This window comes from Lepidochelys kempii, chromosome 2, assembly GCF_965140265.1.
Source record: "Lepidochelys kempii isolate rLepKem1 chromosome 2, rLepKem1.hap2, whole genome shotgun sequence".
Lineage (NCBI taxonomy): Eukaryota > Metazoa > Chordata > Testudines > Cheloniidae > Lepidochelys > Lepidochelys kempii.
In genome coordinates, this window is record NC_133257.1 from 119,964,861 (window position 1) to 119,984,300 (window position 19,440).

The 19,440-nt window shown below is 38.7% G+C and overlaps 1 protein-coding gene across 4 annotated transcripts in view; it reads right to left on the reverse strand.

The window, feature by feature from the left end:
• Positions 1-1,950: 1,950 nt before the first annotated feature.
• EXOC2 (exocyst complex component 2) overlaps positions 1,951-19,440 on the reverse strand; it is a 188,565-nt gene continuing 171,075 nt past the window's right edge. For 2 of the 4 annotated variants that reach the window (XM_073332187.1, XM_073332185.1), the window contains exons 24-29: positions 18,378-18,433; positions 13,741-13,863; positions 10,225-10,286; positions 9,139-9,198; positions 6,572-6,616; positions 1,951-3,754 (exon numbers count right to left, since the gene is read on the reverse strand). In XM_073332187.1, the coding sequence (XP_073188288.1) occupies positions 3,664-3,754; positions 6,572-6,616; positions 9,139-9,198; positions 10,225-10,286; positions 13,741-13,863; positions 18,378-18,433 (437 nt within the window). In that variant the 3' untranslated portion in view covers positions 1,951-3,663. Of the gene's footprint in view, positions 3,755-6,571; positions 6,617-9,138; positions 9,199-10,224; positions 10,287-13,740; positions 13,864-18,377; positions 18,434-19,440 lie in introns of those variants that run through there. The other 2 variants (XM_073332186.1, XR_012157344.1) reach the window with 2 other exon arrangements.

Sequence of the window (19,440 nt, forward strand, 5' to 3'; positions counted from 1 at the left end):
CAGAATTTGCTTGACATCCTTGATCCACAAATCACGGCCCCAATTCTGCAAAGACTTACACACAAGTTTCACTTTAAGTACCAGCAGTCCCCTGCCTATTCATAAAGTTAAGAGTGTGTGTAAATGTTTGCAGGATTTTGGTCCACGTTTCCAATCGTCTAGGTTCTTCTGTATTATTTCTCTGCCCCAAGAGTGTTCAACAACTCTCTATCAGATATAATCTGCAAATGTCATTGACATACTCTATACCTTCCACAGCCTATTAATGAAGATATTTTAAAAACTCAGGTTTGTTTGCCAGGATTTGTTCTTCATTCCCACACATTGCTTGTTTCTTTTGGTGACACTATCCTCTGTATGTTTATGGATTGTCCCCTTATTTGTTTAATTATTTTACTAGGGGGTGACGTTCACTTTAACTGAGTCACTCCTCCCCTGATTATGTTTTTTTTCTTTTTTAACTTCAGTACCCCATTTGCTTTCCCCCAATCTTTCGGGACCACCCCAATCATCAGTGACTTTTCAAAAAGTAATTCTCAGTAGTTCAGTAAATTAGGGCTCATCTACCCAGTGTATTAGTTTGCACTAGGGTGGCATAAATTCTAATGGGCACTAATTTGGGGCACACTAACTGGTGTGATGTGTGGACCCTGTTGGCACACAATAAAAACTCCCTAGTGTGCATTAACATAGTACTGTTTGAAACAGGACTGCATTAGTATGCACTAGGGAACTTTCATTGTGTACCAGCAGGGTCCACAAGGAACAGGTAATGCAAAACACCCTAACGTGCTGGAATTTACACCCCACTCACATGGACAAGCCCTTTGTGAGCTAATTCCTTAACACCTCAAGGTGCATAACATCTGGACGCACTGAGATGTGTATTTCCTGCACCTGTTATTTTTAATGAAGATCTATTTGTACATGCTTGTTGTCACTTCCTAATTTCCCAAGTTTATTTTTCTTTTAAATGGTAGATGAAAAGACCCCCAACAATCCAGCTCATTCTTTTAGAGTTGTCATTAATCTTTCTTAGGTATCTAGATGCTGATTCAGAAGGGATGTACATATGCACGTACATAACTTTAAGACTGTGAGCAGTCCCAATGACACTTAAAGTCAGGCATGTTCTTAAGTACCTTGCTGATTTTTGGCCTTATAGAGGCCCCTCAGTGTAGTATCTAGGTCCATTTACTAATTGGCTCAGTTTTTCTCCAGTATTGCCACTAACCCGTACATCTTTATAAATACTCTTAACCCTTAAAACACTTTTGCTATCATGAAGAGTGTGTGTGTGTCTGCATGTGTGCTCTCTTCAAGTCTTATTTGACTATGTATTCTGGTGTGGTCCCACAATGCTTTTCCATTTCCAGTAATGTACTTTTTACTCACTATATTTTTGAACAGGTCCTCGTGAAGCCGCATTGACCACTTCTTGTTCCTCATAATCTTCTTTTTCAGAGGAACTGTAGTCTGTTGTACCTTAATTATGGTATTTTAGCATTCTTAACCCCTCTTCCACCCAAGTGGATTTTAATAATTTTTTCCATTGCACCTTGTTCACTAGGTTTCTTCATTTCCCCCAAATCTGCTTTCTTGAAATCTAATACTCTTGTACTACACTGGTTCATGACCCCTTTCCTCACCACGTTTAATTCAAGTAACATGTGATCCCTTTCCCATTATTCTTAGCCTCTCTGCCAGTAACATTCAGCATTCTTGTAGAAAGACTCAACTAAAAGCAAATGGCTTGGCTTAGGTTTGAAGAGAACAACCAATCTCTTGTTACATAAGGTGACCAATATAATGACGCTCTGAGGGATGTTTCTTACTTGAGCATAAAAACTTCATAAATGTTGCAACCTAGCTGATGCAAATATAAAACCTCACATATTATGTAAAGAAGGTCATAAATTCTTCAAAAATAAATTCACAGAAAGTTAATGGTCATCTTGCTTAAACACCACTTTATTATTCTGAAGTTAGTGCCTTTACAGGTCTAACAAACTGTACAATCAAACCAGAAACTGTGACTATAAATTTATATAGTCAGCTTACGTTAGATAACATATTTAGGAAAACAACGGTGGTCCAGGTAACTGTTTAATACTCCCCCAATAAGCATATACATTAAAAAGTTTCAGATTTTCATTAAAATCCTCTTAATGCTTATTTAGCCACATATATAGGCATCAAACTGTTTCTTACAATATTTCATAGTTTAATATTGAAGCTCTATATTTTATTTTTAAAGCATTTAACTGTATTGGCAAGATAAAGAATTTCTGGTGATTCATTAAAAATGTTTTGTGAATTCAAATGATGGCTTCTGTAAACCAGGCCAAAATAACTTTAAATGCATAAACAGCAGATAAGTATTGGCCATTATTTCTTTAGTAGATCAGTAAAAAAACAACAACAACCCCCCCTCCCCAAAACTAATAGCCTATACTAACTAATATTTGTTTTAGTTTATGGCATCTTTATTTCCTGTACTTTACATCAAGTCACAAGATGTGAGTCTTTAGGGTCAGTAGAGAAGCCACAATACATAGAGCTTCTAGGATTATACACCTATGGTAGTAAGAGCAGAATTTGTCTTTGGCCTGCCTAATTTCCACCCACTCACAACAGGAATTCAGTATTTCCTGATGAGAATGATACAACCAGGGAGGGATGGCAGACAGAGGGAGTAAGTCTAAAACGAGGAGGAAAGGCAGGAGAGGAAGTGGGAAGGAAGCAGGAAAATCCAGTGGCCTACACTACACTATCAGTAGCTCTTTTTTTTTTTTTTGACTATCTGAGAAGTTGTTTGCTCTTCTGGACCTTAACCAATAAAGAATATTTGATTTAGTGAAGATTTAGATGTATTTAAAATACTGCGATGCTTGCATTTACAATGCAGAGCAGTCACTAACTGTTAAGTTGCCACTGAAAAGTACTGCTATATTTCGGCTATATATTTCACTTTGACTTTCTGACTGAACTAGAATAGAGAACACAGTATTGCCCGGCCCAGGAGATCAGCTGAATTTAAAAAAAACAAGAAGTCAGATTTGTGAGCACTTGAAGACAATGGCAGAGAAATTACCTAAAGTGTTAAATTTTTCAAACACGCAGCCCCTTTCCCCTGCATACTATATTTGAATGTGTATTAGAGCCATCTGCAGGTAGTAACATTTGTAGTATGCATCTGGATAGTTTATACCAGTTGAATCTTACAACATGCCAATATACACATCTGTTCTCGTCAGCATTCCTGTGCGACCAGGGAGCTTCAAACTGAGATATTCAGAAATGTCTAACATGCCCCATTTTCAAAAAATATTTCTAACAAATGAAATATACTTTGCGGCATACACATGAAGATTTCTCTATAAACATACAGCTATGGAGAGGATATTAGAGCAAAGTTCGTCTAACAGCCTTGATAGGATGAAAAACAATAGATAATTTTTTTTTTTTTTTTTACTGTGGCATTTCTAATAATTTTTCTTATTTTGAAGGATAACCACAGGAATCACACTATTGCTTGCCAGTAAATTGAACCACCACTCCAATGATTTAAGTATTCTGCTCAGTGTTTAAAGGAAACAGCTGGGAGTAATGGGAGTACGTTTAACTGTGTTCTTTTGTGTGATGCTTGCGTTTTGCTGTTGTCTATGTTTTCATCATTGCTGAAGAAGCTTGAAAGCAGGTGAGCTGCAAGTGCATACTACTTTTAAATTTGTTTAGTAGCTCTTCTAATAACCTGCAAAAAAGAAAACATTTTATAACTTTGGCAATTTGGAGTTTACAGATTTGGGGTGTTTCAAGTTAGGTTTATCCATTTATTTAGAAGGTAATTAATGTGGCATATATCACAAGCTCTCTGACCTTGGACACATTAAGGCAGTAATATTTCGGTATACATGAAATGTTAAGTTTCTCCAAGATAGCATATCAGGAGCAAACATGCCCTACTACAAAAGCAGGTACTGTAGATGCACACCTATTTTTTAAAAAAAATCCACTTATTGTGAGTAATGCAAGGAAAATCTTATTTTGTTGGGTTCAAGTTCCTCTAGTACTTTCTTATCCTCCCACAGTGTCATATCAGACAACTGGGTGCTCTGAAGTAGTTTTACATCCTTTGGTAACAGATCCTGTATAGACCATGGTTAAGAGACCAGATACTTGAACAGAGAGACTGCTGATTCGTTCTAGTATGAAAATTCTTATAATTTCTCACAATATCGCAGGAAAATGACAAATTCCACTGCAGTGACACCAACAGACACATACTGGAAGCAGCAGCTTTCAGAGAATCAGTAGCGGAGCATTGGGAATGTTAGGACCACACTGTGTTAACTTGACACTTTTTCTTACAATCCCACAAGCTTGTTCTTTTAGAATGCATCGCAAGGAGCCTGTTTTTGTGTGGTTGAATAAGATAAGAGAAAACCCTATTGAAAGCTTTAGCAGTTATTTCTGTGTTCTCAAATACATGGTCAACTTAAATCAAGTCAAATGCTGGCACTTGTTCACAAATCCATATATAGCTGATGTTTAGATGTACAGCAAGCACAAGTTATATTTAACCTGCTGCATAATGGGACAGCAAAAATTATGTGCTCATGGAAGAACATAGCCTCAGAGGTATTATCAAGTTGTATGCTTTTGCCTTCATATAAATGATATCTTCAAAAATAAATTTTCATTTAAAAGGTGACCTGCAAAAGAAAAAAGTGGGCTTCTTTCTGCCAGCCTCCCCCTCTTCTCCCCTCCTTATGGTCTACATCAGGGGTGGCCAACCTGTGGCTCTTCAGAAGTTAATATGCGGCTCCTTGTATAGGCACTGACTCCGGGGCTAGAGCTGCAGGCGCCAACTTTCCAATGTGCCGGGGGTGCTCACTGCTCAACCCCTAATTCTGCCACAGGCCCTGCCCACACTCCACCCCTTCCCGCCCCACCCCCTAAGCCTGCTGTGCCCTCGCTCCTCCACCCCCTGAGCCTCCTGCACACCATGAAACAGCTGATTGAGAGGCGCTGATCGGCAGGGCTGCCAGTGGGTGGGAGGTGCTGGGAGCGGCGGTGCGGGGCGGGGGAAGCTGATGGGGAGCTGCTGACATATTAGTGTGGTTCTTTGGCAATGTACATTGGTAAATTCTGGGTTCTTCTCAGGCTCAGGTTGGCCACCCCTGGTCTAGGTCTATTTAGACTGTAAACTCTTTTGGACAGAAACTGTTTCTTTCTCTGTGTCTGTACAGTGCCTACCACCCTGAGAAAACACACACACACAAAATAATGTGGTCTGAGCTTTTTTTTTCCTTTTTAAAGCCTGGTTTGCTACTTTGGAAGACTCTGGTGCCGAGAGACCTAGTAAAATGGCAACATCACACAAGTCAAGAGATTGAAAGCTGAGCAAATGCAAGGTGATGAGTTTTGCCATCAGGCTATTTAAAACTTTTTATTGTTTATGTTACCACCTATTGAACTCAATGAAAATATTTGTGTCACAGGCATGACTAGAGGCCTCAGATGAGACTAGGGGTCCCACTGCACTAGGCACTGTACATACATGTAATAAGAGACAGTTCCTACATCAAAGAATTTACAATCTAACACTAGCCAAAGGATGGGAGAAAGGAAGTACCGTCACCCCCATTTTACAGATATGGAACTGAGCCACAGAGCGGTTAAGTGTCTTGTCCCAAGTCACACAGGAAGTCTGTGGTAGAGCTGGGAATCGAAACCTGATCTCCTGAACAGTAGTCGAGTGCCTTAACCACAGACCATCTTTCCTCTTCAGCTACAATGCATATGGAGATTTTTGTTAAAGATTCAATGCTGTCATCCCTTTAACTAGGTCACACTGAGCATCTCAGATTGACAAGAAAACCTCCAGCAAAACCAGGGAAAATCAGAATTCATATTTCTAAGGTAAAACTAAGCATTTTGGGGGAGGGGGAAACCCCAACACTTTTAGGCCAACATTGAAAGAAGCAAGAAAGGAGAGCTCACACAATTTTATAAAATCCTTTGCAGGCTTCCTTTCAGCAGCTGCCAATCATTTCCTCCCAAAAACAAATAATACGTTGTGTACTGTAAAATTAACAAGTGTGTGTCTTTCCCAGGATCAGCGAGTGAAAGCACAAATAAATGAATACCCACTTCCCCAATAGCCCTTCTGGGAAGGGCTACTGAGGACATCCATCATTCACACGCAGGCAATATTTCAATATTACATGGAGTGTGCTATTGGTAACACCAGCAGCTCTAAATCATTCCATAAAAAATACATTTAACATAATTATTTGTAATTTTGTCATGAATGGTGTGGGAAGTTTACAGATGTAGTGGTAACATACATGAGAAAATAATCTAAGGTATAGAACACATCCTTAACTCTCTGGGCCTCAGAGCTGCCCTCTGGGTGGAGGTAGAGCTGTAAAAACTGTACCGTGCTTTGTTTGTGAACCGCCCTCTGTAATTCAGTGCACAGTGGTTGGAAACATACCAAGCCTTATGGTTTTGTCTGAAAGTTTAATTTCGATGAACTCCAATTGCAAAGGGGAACCTTCCTTACCTTTCGTAAGGCTCCTTTCGTATCTTCAGACCCTCCTGTAGAGCTCTAAAAAGGGGGAGAGGTCTTGAGGCTTGTGGATGACAGGAGCAAGGAGTAATTGTTGGATAAATGGATGGAGGCCCATTGCAGGGAGGCCAGGTTCACAAATTTTGTAGCTGTGCAAGCATCCTTTGCTCGTGTCTACAGAATATTGAACTAAGGTGATGTCTGAATGGATTCCGTGCAAATGTTTCACACATCTTTGGTTTCATAGACAGAACACAAACCAATACCAAGTTTGTTTTTCTGAGATGTGTGTGTGTGTTGTATGTGTAAATACATTCGTTATGGGCTCAACATTGTAAGGTGCTGAGCACTCTGTCCCCAAATCAGTGAAGTGCTAATTACATACTTCACCTTAAGTGTGTGAGTGGGCCCATTTATCACATGGCATTACTAACATGCTTTAATCTAAGAGCATACTTAAATTCTTTGCTAGACTGGGGTCATAGTGGCCATCATCTTCAGATCTGAATCCTTCTGGGCCCGTATCAAGGGCCCTTGCATAATACAATTAGGAGATGGTATCAGTGGCTATTTTAAAAAAAGTTATTAGTTTTTAATTATATTCCAGAATCTAAGCTTTCATTTAGGAAAACAATAAAGTTTCTAGCCCTTACAGTTGTGAACAAACAGTGGAAATGAACACAGCAACATTTGCTTGAATTTGCTGACAGCCTGAAACAATAGGTCTGGAGACATGAATCTGTCCATTCACCACAATGGGTGTTAACTCTGAAAGTTAATTATGACAATATAAATGTCAGCACTATTTCTGATTTTAGTATAAACATCAAGCTAATGTGCTTATCCACCACTGCTATATAGATACTGGTTTAGATGTAGCAGGGCAGAATACCTTTGTCAAGGGCTGCTGGGATGGGGAAAGAGGAATTCAATTTCCTCTTCTAAATTTAAAGGAGCGCTACATTCCCCTCTTATTTAAAGCCTTTGGATTACAAAACCAAACAAAACTGTCTTCCAAGTTCCCCAAGACACCAATTGTCAAAACCTTCTGTTTTCCTCCCTATTTTTCCAATGCAGTTATTGGTATTCAATAGAATAAGACAATGCAGCACACTGAAACTTGAAAATTAGCATGGAAAGCTATAATTGACAGTAATTCAAAAATAAAAGGAGTACTTGTGGCACCTTAGAGACTAACCAATTTATTTGAGCATAAGCTATCTTGAGTTACAGCTCACTTCATCGGATGCATACCGTGGAAACTGCAGAAGACATTATATACACACAGAGACCATGAAACAATACCTCCTCCCACCCCACTGTCCTGCTGGTATTAGCTTATCTAAAGTAATCATCAAGTTGGGCCATTTCCAGCACAAATCCAGGTTCTCACCCTCCGCTCCCCCACATACAAACTCACTCTCCTGCTGGTAACAGCCCATCCAAAGTGACCACTCTCTTCACAATGTGTATGATAATCAAGATGGGCCATTTCCAGCACAAATCCAGCCCCCACCCCCGATGTTCTGGTTAAACTTGGATTTAAACTTGGAGAGTGGTCAGTCTGGATGAGCTATTGCCAGCAGGAGTGTGTGTGTGTGTGTTCCGGGGGGCGGGGTGGTGGTGGTGAGAAAGCCTGGATTTGTGCTGGAAATGGCCCACCTTGATTACCATGCACATTGTAGGGAGAGTGGACACTTTGGATGAGCTATTACCAGCAGGAGAGTGAGTTTGTGTGTGTATGGGGGTGAGGGGGGGGTGAGAAAACCTGGATTTGTGCTGGAAATGGCCCACCTTGATTATCATGCACATTGTAGGGAGAGTGGTCACTTTGGATAAGCTATTACCAGCAGGAGAGTGAGTTTATGTGTGCGGTTTTTGGAGGGGGGTGAGGGGGTGAGAGAACCTGGATTTGTGCAGAAAATGGCCCACCTTGATTATCATACACATTGTGAAGAGAGTGGTCACTTTGGATGGGCTATTACCAGCAGGAGAGTGAGTTTGTGTGTGGGGGGGCAGAGGGTGAGAAAACCTGGATTTGTGCTGGAAATGGCCCAACTTGATGATCACTTTAGATAAGCTATTACCAGCAGGAGAGTGGGGTGGGAGGAGGTATTGTTTCATGGTCTCTGTGAGTATATAATGTCTTCTGCAGTTTCCACGGTATGCATCCGATGAAGTGAGCTGTAGCTCACGAAAGCTCATGCTCAAATAAATTGGTTAGTCTCTAAGGTGCCACAAGTCCTCCTTTTCTTTTTGCGAATACAGACTAACACGGCTGTTACTCTGAAACCTGTAATTCAAAAATGATACTGTATTGATTAGACTGGACTAGGGAACAGAGCGGTGACACATAAAGCCAAAGTTTCTGCTGTATAATTTAGGTCCAATGTGCCACACTGAATCAGAGCTTTGTCCTGAATCAGGGCTGCCATTCTGTGACTCACAAAAGTCAAATGCCATAACTTATTCTTCAGCACCACTATTTTGGTACTGCACTAAAAAACTAGCGCTCTTGAGAGTGGTATTATAAATGTTAAAGAAAGTGCAAGTACACTTACTTTTTGTCTGCTCCACTTAAGAGTTGCGGCAGGGCTTCCAAAGCTTGCTTAAAGCTTGAGCTGTAATGCAAACATATTTAATATTTCCCAGGCATAATAGCTCTCTCTCACAGCTCCCTCCGTATCTTCATAAATAGATACTTTAATTTATGAAATGTTTTGATTTAGCTAAATTAACACATTATCAACTCAACACCTCAGGCTTATGAATAATTTGAATATAGCCAGCCATAGGCTCAGGTAGACTTCTAGCCTGAACAAATTCCACAGCCACTGAAAATACCTGATACCAGATAAACCCTGGAGACGGACAGCAAAAGTATTTATGTAGAACATAGTCGTTGTGAGGGGCCACAGAGAAAGAGGAAGTCTCTGAAATAACTGGTCTTAGTCATTTATGGTACTATAGACAATAGTTAACAATCTGAATTCCACCCATAAGTGAACAGGAAAAAAATGAAGTACAGATGTATATGCTCTCACTGGCTTGCTGTACTTAAGAGACAGGCCACTGCATTCTATACTAGCTGAACAGCTGACTGGCATTCCAAGAGTCCTACATCCAGAGTGTTACAGTAGTCAAATGCTAAGTGGACAGAGCTATAGGTAACAGTGTCAAAATCTGCATTCAAGTGGGAAGGATACATTTTGGCTAACAGAAGATGAATGACCACTTCTTCTAGCGGGGATCCAGGAACCAGGAGGAGTCTAATGAGACCCAGAGACTGTGAATCACTTTGTTTTGATGGCAACAAGCAGGATTTTCATTTTATCAAATCTGTGTTTTTGCCAAATTGTTTTCATCCAGATCCCTATCTCTGCCAGACACTTGGAGAGCGGGGAAGTAGTACTCCCAAAATTAGATGAAAAGATACTGCTCAAAATGTTATCATAAAAGTAACAATATTTCCCATTACCAGAGATAAGCTTAATAACAGAGTTTTCAAAGTATGCCATTGTTTGAAATTAATTTGAAATAAAATTACTTTAAACAAATATTTAAGCTATATTTAGCTTATTTTAGTTTTTTCATATTTATCAGGCATTTCATTTTAAATCAACAGCACAAGCTACTTAGCATCTTACTTGCTTTCTGGCGTTAGGTATATGGCCACAGCATCTCTCAATGCACAAATTTCAAGCCTTGCCTAGAGACAGAATGTAACCATAGTTACAAATTTAAAACATTCTTTGGTTAATTAAACATATATGTCACAAAGCCTCTCGCCTGTTTTCAGAAGCAAAATATTACTGCACACTGCACCTTTAAGCAGCCTTAATAACTTCAATAACTTGTTTCCTGTATTTCTGGTTACCACTCTGCCATGTCAGTTAGGAAGTGCTGCAGGAACGATTACAAATTTGTGAAATTGAAGTCAAATTGTTTATCCAATCACTATGAAGTTGTCTCCAAACAAAGAGCCGTCTCCCAGTAACAGTACCAAAGCATGAATTCTGGTGCTCCTTTTCTGCTCTGAGATAGCATTTCTGTGCTTTTATATCTGTAGCTATTGCTTTCTACAGGTCAAGACTAGCTCTTTACAGCACAGCTTGGCCAGAGAGGAAGAAAACACAAGAGAACAAACATCGGTTAAAACACATTTTAGTCTGGGTTTTGCTGCTGAATTTATTTTCTTCTTCAGATGAGGAAGTAGATGGTTCTGCTCCACTTATCTCATCTGTCACTTTGCTGCATATACAGGCTTGGGGATTTTACCTCAGCAATGTACCTGTGTGTCAATTTCCAGCTAAGCAGGCTACGATGGAAAATGAAGTTTGGGTACATTTCCGAGGTAAAAGTGAATCAAGCAGGGTATAAGAGATCTTCTTTGCTCTCATTGAAATCATTTCCACCATGGATTTTATGTGAAGATGGTAACACCATGAATTTGATCAATACTTAAAAAAATATGCCATTTACACATTTCTTTCTAGAAATGGATTAGAGCCACAAACTTCACCATAATTCACAATCGGCTTTGGTTCAGCCCATTACAGAGATTCTGATGGATCCAGCCATGAAATGCAGAGACTGATCCAAACATAACCAAAGTTAATATAACCACATCAACTCTCTAATTAAGCTTTTTAAACTCTAACATACATATTTATTTTCAACTGTAATGAAGGTTTTTGTTTGGGAATATCTTATACATATATCATACATACAGTTTTTATTTTTCCCTGCTGGATAGGCAGCCAGCATAGGTTTGTGCTTTCAGGGTGCAGGACTTCCTGGCAAGCATTAGGATTTAGCTGACCACCAATTTTATGGTAAAGAGAAATGTTTCCCTTGTAGGAAAATGGCAAGCATAGATCGGCCTTCTCAACTTTCCTGAACATCTTGTAGGTTCTTTCAGGATGAATGGGTTAGGATTTTTGAGAGCTGGGTACCTTAGGGGCTTTTAGACCCTGGTTCTGCCACCAATAAAATTTTGAGTTACTGGGTTTTAGTGTAAAACTAAGTTGTGTAGTTTTGTTTCAGTTTTAAGAGGCAAAAGCCCACTGTGGTAGCGGCACATTATCAGAAGCCATAGTTTATGCCTAACATCAAGCACAAGGCTGGGAAGTGAGCGAAGCCTGGATATGTAGGGGGTGTCTAGATCAGGGGACTGGCTGTTAAATATAGATTGAGGCGTCTCTTGTCAAAGCTCAGTTCTTTCCACAGGGTACGGGTATTTTTGAGCAGTTTGGTCTGGTCCATATCCTACCGGTTTTGGTACAATCAATCTATCAATAGTGAGGGTTGATTATGGCCAGAATGATAGAAAGGGACCACAACTGACAAATTTTTCTCCTGGGAGAGACAATTCTTTCAGTTATGGGTTCAGGTAGTGAGTTCAATAAAAGGTGGGCTGCTTATTCAACTCAAAAGTTAATTGTGTAGAGCCTTTATTTACCAACTTTACCCGGCTCTGACAAGAAGTCCTTCCGACAAGAATTCTCCCTCAAATGATACTCTACTAACAGTACTTGGAAAGTATTACAAGTACATTTAAAATCAAAACTGTACATAAGGTTTATAATATGGTGCAATTTAATATTTAGGTTTCCCCCCACCAGATGCCAAGTCTGCTGGAGAGAACATGAAATGGCAGCTGGTTGTTCCTGCAAGTCCTAGAGAGGCTGTACGTCGGAGAGAGTACCCGCTGAGTCAAAGGGAGCTTTCTTTTTTCTTTAGACTTCTCTAGAACTAGTTCAAACGACTGGATCAATCAGGAGTGAGTAGGGCAGTGTTAAAATATCTGTTTTACCCACTTCCACGATCTGAGTTCAAAGCAGGCATTGCTACAATCTGAAAGACCCTGCCACACAGTATAGTTCATTTGTTTAAAAAAATCATAAGCTTGGTTTAAAAACAAAACCCAAATATTTGAATATAGTCCTGAGACTCTGCATTTAATAACATTATACAACTATTGTGAGTCAACTCCTCATCCCTCCAAAATCCCTTTTGGAATTTCACTAGGCTATGGAGTCTTCTGCTCCAATTAAGTTTAATTGCTAACTAGAAAGCATAAATAGTCTATGGACTCTCCTCTTTAAATGTTAAGTTGATAATATTCTACATTGTATCTTCATTACAAAGAGTGTAATATATTTTTAAAAATAACCCCATTTTTGTTTAGATTTTCAGCTGCTTTACAATTCTAAAACAAAGCTGAAAAAACAGTAAGATGGGTGTTGGCTGCAGATTTCCATTTCTTTTATCTGCCTTATTAAGAATGGATTTTAAAAGCTAAACAATCTTTTTAAATACAAGACATGGAAGAATTGAAGTAAAACCTGAATATGACGGTATTTTAAGATGTAAAATTAATTGACTGGATTACAAACAATTCACAGACCATATACAGCCTATAGGTATTCCTCAGTCAAAAGATTCAAAAGCACTGACTTAAGAGTTTTGTCTGAATAAGGACTATTGGATGTGATTCTATGAAGAATGTGATTAAACCATGTATTCTATAAATAAATGAAGCACCATAACCAGTGTTATAATTATTTACAAAACCCTAAGAGTTTACCCTTCCTTGAACCCCTTTGGGAATCTTAATGTCACAAGAAAAGCACTCAAAATAAATGGTTAGAAACAATGGGCCAGCACATATTCCCGCCCACCTCTTTTTATTAAAATACTCTGGTCACCGTTCATTTGCTCATTGTTGTTAGTAGTGGTTCATCTAATCTGAAATGGGAAAGGCAAGACTTTTGATAAATGGATCTTTAAGACCTTCTTTAATGGTAATTTTTGCAAGTGTTTCTGTAGTGATGTCATTTTGCAGCTTCAGTGAAACAGCTATGCCTTCCTCTGGAGTTGTACAATACAGGAAATGTTTTTATTCTCTCTCCAGACATTGGAATAATATACCACTATGACACATCACTACACTGGCCTTTCCACACTAATACCAATAGATTTAAAAACAAGCTATAAAATACAATTAAAAACATTATTAAAACCAAAATCTTTGCAAACAAAAATAAGAACACATTCAAAATATTTAATTGGCTGCTGTAAAATAATGGGTAAAAATATAACTTCTACAACAGCTGTTTGTTGCATTTGAGTACAAAGAGAAACTCAGAGTCTTTATCTACCTGTAAAGCTCCATTTTTACTGAACGATGACACACACTGCATCAGTCGACTTAGTTCTTCAGCAACAGATTCCACAATCTTTGACAGTACTCGAGGCACTAATTCCTTAGAGATAGTGAAGACCTGCAGGTTTTAAATCACAGTTATGAATTGGGTATCTGTATTAATATTTATATTGCACCTTAGTATGGACATGCAAAGAGTTAACCTTGATTGCATGTTTCGCTGCTTTTCCCAGAAGCACCTTATCTTCTTCCCACTGCTCAGCCAGTTTGTTCCACCTGTTATGGCTTGTCATAAACCTAGACTGAAAACTCTCTTGGACTGTCTTTTTTTATTACTTGCTTATATAACACTGAGATCAATAGTGCCTGGATTCCCAATTAGGGTCCATAGTTGCTGCCATAATAATAATACAAAATCCACCTCCTAAGAAGCTTACAAAACAACAGAGTAATAAAACAAATAGATAGGTGCTGAAATGAGATCAAACAGTGTCAGAGACCAGAAGCTTGGCAAAAAAGTAGGTTTTAAGGAGAGATTTAAAGACAATAAGAAACTGTTAATGCACTGGAAGAGGGATAATGTCTCATATAATTAGGAGAGAGAATTGGGCAGAACACGGGGCAAGAGATGGATAAGAGGAAATGAGATCGGCCCTGTAGGTAGAGCAAAGTTGTGTTAAGCCTTGACGATGAAAATGAGGAGCAGTGTGGATTACATGTGGAAAAGAGAGGGGAAAGAAAAAGGGATGGTGATTTGAGGAGGAAGTGATGTGATCAGAGTCATAAGAAAAGATGATGATTTTGGCTAGAAATTTAATTATTCATTTGTTCAGATTTCTTAAAAAAACAAGCAATCAACAACAAATGATTCGGTCTCACTTTTGCTACAGGACTTTTGCTTTATGTGAAAGTTAGGAGTGTGTCCGATTTCACAGTGAAAAACTGCTTTATAGAAATGCATAATCAGTTGAAAATACTTTGAGAAACACCAGTATGTGGATGAGTAAAACTCAAATATGAATTTAGAAACCATACCTGATTTTTCATGATATATGTGAGAGTGATGTGTCATGGATCTCACAGACTAGACAAACAGTAATATAACAGATTTGCACCACAGCCAAGGCATACTGAGCACACACATGCTGGCTATCAGTCACTCACCCTGTTAGTTCAAATAATCATCTTGCTTTTAACTGCTTTGACCCACAAAAGCCAACAGTTTTGGTCACATACAGAGAAAAATGGTAAAAGCAAAATGGGAAAAAGCCATTTCATGCAGGTGTTGCTGAGCAATACAACACAAGCATACCAAGTAAACGGTCAAAACCTTCTAATAAGAAGAACGTATTTGTACCCACAATGGCTGTTCTCAACGTTACTTTTTAGAACTCAGGAAAAAAATTCTCAGCTATAGTACATCATCACATTTTTGCAAAAACTATACTTATTTTGGTTTCAGTTGAAATTTGACTTTTAGTTAAAGTAACTATTTTTTTCACCTCAGAACCTGCCTATTGCACAGCTGATGGTTAACTATTGTTGTTTAAACTATGGAAATCAGCAGTGTTGCTAGCAAAATCTAAGACTGAGCCAGATTGGCAAAATTTCAGCAGAAAACAGTGTTACTCTTGTGGAAATTGTAAAATTTCACACCAGTGATCAAATTCACATAGTTCTGCAAGTACTTGCAAAAATGTCATTTCACACACAGAAATTCATGAGGCAAAACTGAACATGGGAGAAACAACTCGCATCCAATTCAGTAGGGTATTTACGCATGTGCCCTAATTTTAAGCAGGAGTAGTCCAATTGACACCAATGAGACAACAAACTCTTTAAAGTTAGTCATATGCTTAAATCCCTGTCTGAATCAGGACTTTAATCATCATACCTACTTAAAAGGACACAGCCAAGTTAAAAATCATTTTAAAAATTTCGTTACTTGTGTTTATTAAAACAATTTAGATTATTTTAACTGAATTTAAAAGAAAAATCTAACTTATTTTGTTTGTTCCTTTCATGTAATTTACTCATCTTGGAAAATGAAAATAGACTAATCATTTTCACTGTGGTTTATAGTTATGTTAACTCCTTCATTCTCAGGTACTGGCACAATGCTGCAGTATTTGTGCTACAGACACTGGAGGTAAATACCTGCATCAAAGCAAAAATCTGTTTTAATTGGAATTCCAAAAGCCATGAAAATATTTCAATTAGCATTAGTGTCTCTAATTAGAGAAAATATTAAAAGGAGCCTAGAATACTCAAAAGCCAATTTAAACAAGTAAAGAGGGTCTAAAGACAGAACAGTGTTATTTGTGCTATGTGAAAGAATGGTTTTGGTAATACTAATGAGAAAATACATTTTGTGATAGAGAGGGATGGGATTATTTCGAACAGGTGCTTTAACTTAAGTACTGTAGAAAATTCCTGCAATAGTCAATTTACACTTAGGTATGCATCTGCAAGTGTGCAGCTCTGCAAATAATTATTTCAATTTTCATCAGAAATTTCACATTTACTTTTTTAACATACACTCCTCCTCTCTGTTGCACGCCATGGCCCACTTTGGAAGTCTAGACGGTACATATCCGCGGTTCCCAAACTGGGGATCATGCCCTCAGCAGATGGGGTCGTGGGCCAGCAGGTCAGATTCGGCTTGTGATCTGACGCTGTCTGCCCCCAAACATATCCAGACTTGCTCCATAAGCGATACACCAGGAGACCGCTATTTTGATCTACAAAATGGTGACCTCCACAAAGTGTGACCTCACACCTACGGTGTGTGTGAGGTCACTCTGTGCAGAGATCACCATTTTGTAAAATAGCAGCTTCCTGGCACAGTATTTGTGGAGCAGGTCCAGACATGTTGGCTGTGCGGAGTTGGTTGTATGGATGCCATTTAACCATTTGAACCATCTGGCTGTGCCAGCATCTAGGGGAGGGAGACTTGAATCCAGAAGATACTTATCTGTGGGCAGCAGTTTTACCACAAGAGCATCCTCTCTGCTTGAGCCAGTAGGAGTCTGTGCTAGCTTTTTCTGAGCTGGGAATCTGCAGTGGCTTGTAAGTGCCTTAAGGCAGGGCCCATATCTTCTTTTATGCCATCCTAAGTATCCTGTTAGTACTCAATAAAGAATCATTGTAAATTGCTGTCTCTGTGCTGTAAGTTACTGGCTGACAGCGAAATTATTTGGCCTCCCACACATGTGATGACTGAGCATCTCAGCCAGATGGAGTAATGGTTTGCATCCTTTTTCCCTGACTTGGACCATTATAAAGTATGATTGGGTGTGAAACCTGTTTGCAAGCCTCATGCCATGGATTTGCCAGCAGCTGAAATTGAACAGCTTATCAACATTTCCTACGATTGATTCTTGGGAGGAACATATGCCCAATTTTCTCTCCCAGAGTTCTGGTTCACCATCAAGAATGAACATCCTGCTTTCTCAATACATGCATTGAAACTGATGGTGCCATTCATGAGCACATATTTGTGTGAAGTTGGTTTCAGCACATTTGTGTCCATCAAGTCTCAGTATTGATCTGCCACTGATGTCACCATTAGATTAGATGTGCAATTTCTACTATGCGGCTGGATTTAGAGAAGCCATGTCGTCACATACAAGTCCATGTGCTCACATAAGAGAGCACTAACTAAAATTCCTTGGATTCCTTGGTTGTTACATTGCTTTGTTGTTGTCTGGGTCACAGGAAACAGTAAGTCTCAAAATGGGGTCATGCAGGCAAATATGAACTATGTATCCATTCCAGATTTTCTATTTGTGCTTGATGAATTTCCATGCAACATGATGTACGTTTTCCCCCTCTAACAGCACATGTTCAACACTTCCCCCACACTCCCATCTCTTGAAGCACAAACTAGTTCATAGAAAGAGCACTGTATTTTTTTAAAACATGCACGGAAAGAGAAGAATTGAGTATTATACTTTGACTTTCCTCTTCTTCAGATTGTTGAAAGAAAATAAAAAGCACACACCCAGGATTTGTCTCCACAGGGAGTTATTCCAAAACTGCTACCCGTGATTAACTCCACATAAGGACACTTATTCCAGAACAAGAGTACCTTATTTTGAATTAGTTTAAACTATATTAATTTGGAAGAAGACACTCTTATTTACTCTTAGTGTGCTTTGACCTACCCTGTTTTGAAACAGGAGCAGATTAAAATGCACTAGGGAACTTTTAGGGCACGACAGCAGGATCCACATAGACAGTTAGGATAGCAGCAGGATAGCACAAAGTAGATTTACTTCCCAGCTTGCTGTGTACTCACTGTTCACATAGGTAAACCAAGTTTAATCCATGCTAATTCGGAATAAGAGTGTCTACACCTAGAATTAATCAGGAATAGTTAATCCAGTTTAAATTCACACGCTACTTTAGTCTGGATTCTCTTTCAGGGTAAACAAGCCCTAAAATGCGATATGTGGTGTTACCGATGGACGTTTATAAAATTTTCAACCACCCCCACCTCTTTAATAAAATTTGTATTTAAACACAAAAATTAAGGTGGCCTGATTTTCAGAGGTGCTCATTTCCAATGAAGTCAGCCAATTTATTTTGTTTGACACTTGTAATAATGTGAATAATCTAAAGTTACCTCACCTCTGCGTGCACAGCGATGATATTCACTAATGCTTCTTTCAAATAGTTTCTGACACCTAAAACAGAACAAAAAAGGACAGTCAATCACGATCACTGTGTTATCTTGACAGAGCTAAGATAGTCTACTGTTCAATTCTATTGCTCAATGGTAGACTTTTTCTTTTCATTTCTTTAACTAACACATTTGCAATGATAGAGGCAGAAAGAGAAAGTTCCACAGCCACATCGCCACAATCTATTTCCTTTTTCAAAATCAAATGGAGAAAGGCACATTTCCTTACAGCAAAAGGTTAAAGAAGCCAGTAGGTTCCTGTTTCAGTATTCTTCTTCTGTGTGAGAGCCTGTCTCTGATAACCTTTCAGTTTACCACAGATCCAATATTTAAAAAAAAAAGAAAATCCCCTTAATGTAAAGGTCCTGTTGATACACATACAATATGGTATATTACATGTGTAACAGGCAAGTGATGTTTTAAGACGCGAACGTAGACAACAGAATTATATAGCTTGCAAGCAGAAGATCTCATTCCTATTTCTTTTGCAGCTTCTTTGATTGTGAAATATTATCATAAATGGAAATAAGAATTCTTGTTTCTATGGAAGTGGTTTTAGAAGATATTACTCATGACACTTTATAGCAGATGTTATGCTTATATAGAAGAAGTTTCTTTGGGGAAAAAATTTCAAGCAAGCAGTTTATTGTCTAACAAAACTTTTACAGTAGCACATAAAATATTTGTTCAGTAAATCTAGAGTAACAGAACGAATCTGGCTCTTTGTGTACATTGCTTTGCAAGCAATGGCAACACAGGGACTATTTTTTTTAACGGTAGTTAATTTGCGACATAAAGGCAAGCAGAATCGTTGAAAGCACAAAAGCAGTAGAGAGAGAGAGAAGGGGTAGATGTACATGATTGGCCAGATTCTGATTTTGTTACACTAACGTAAATCCAGAGTACACTGACCCCACATCGACTTCTTTGTACATACTCCAAATGTAACTGAGATCAGAATTTTGGAGAATATTAAGGTTCTACAGATTGTGAGTTACAATGGATATTAAT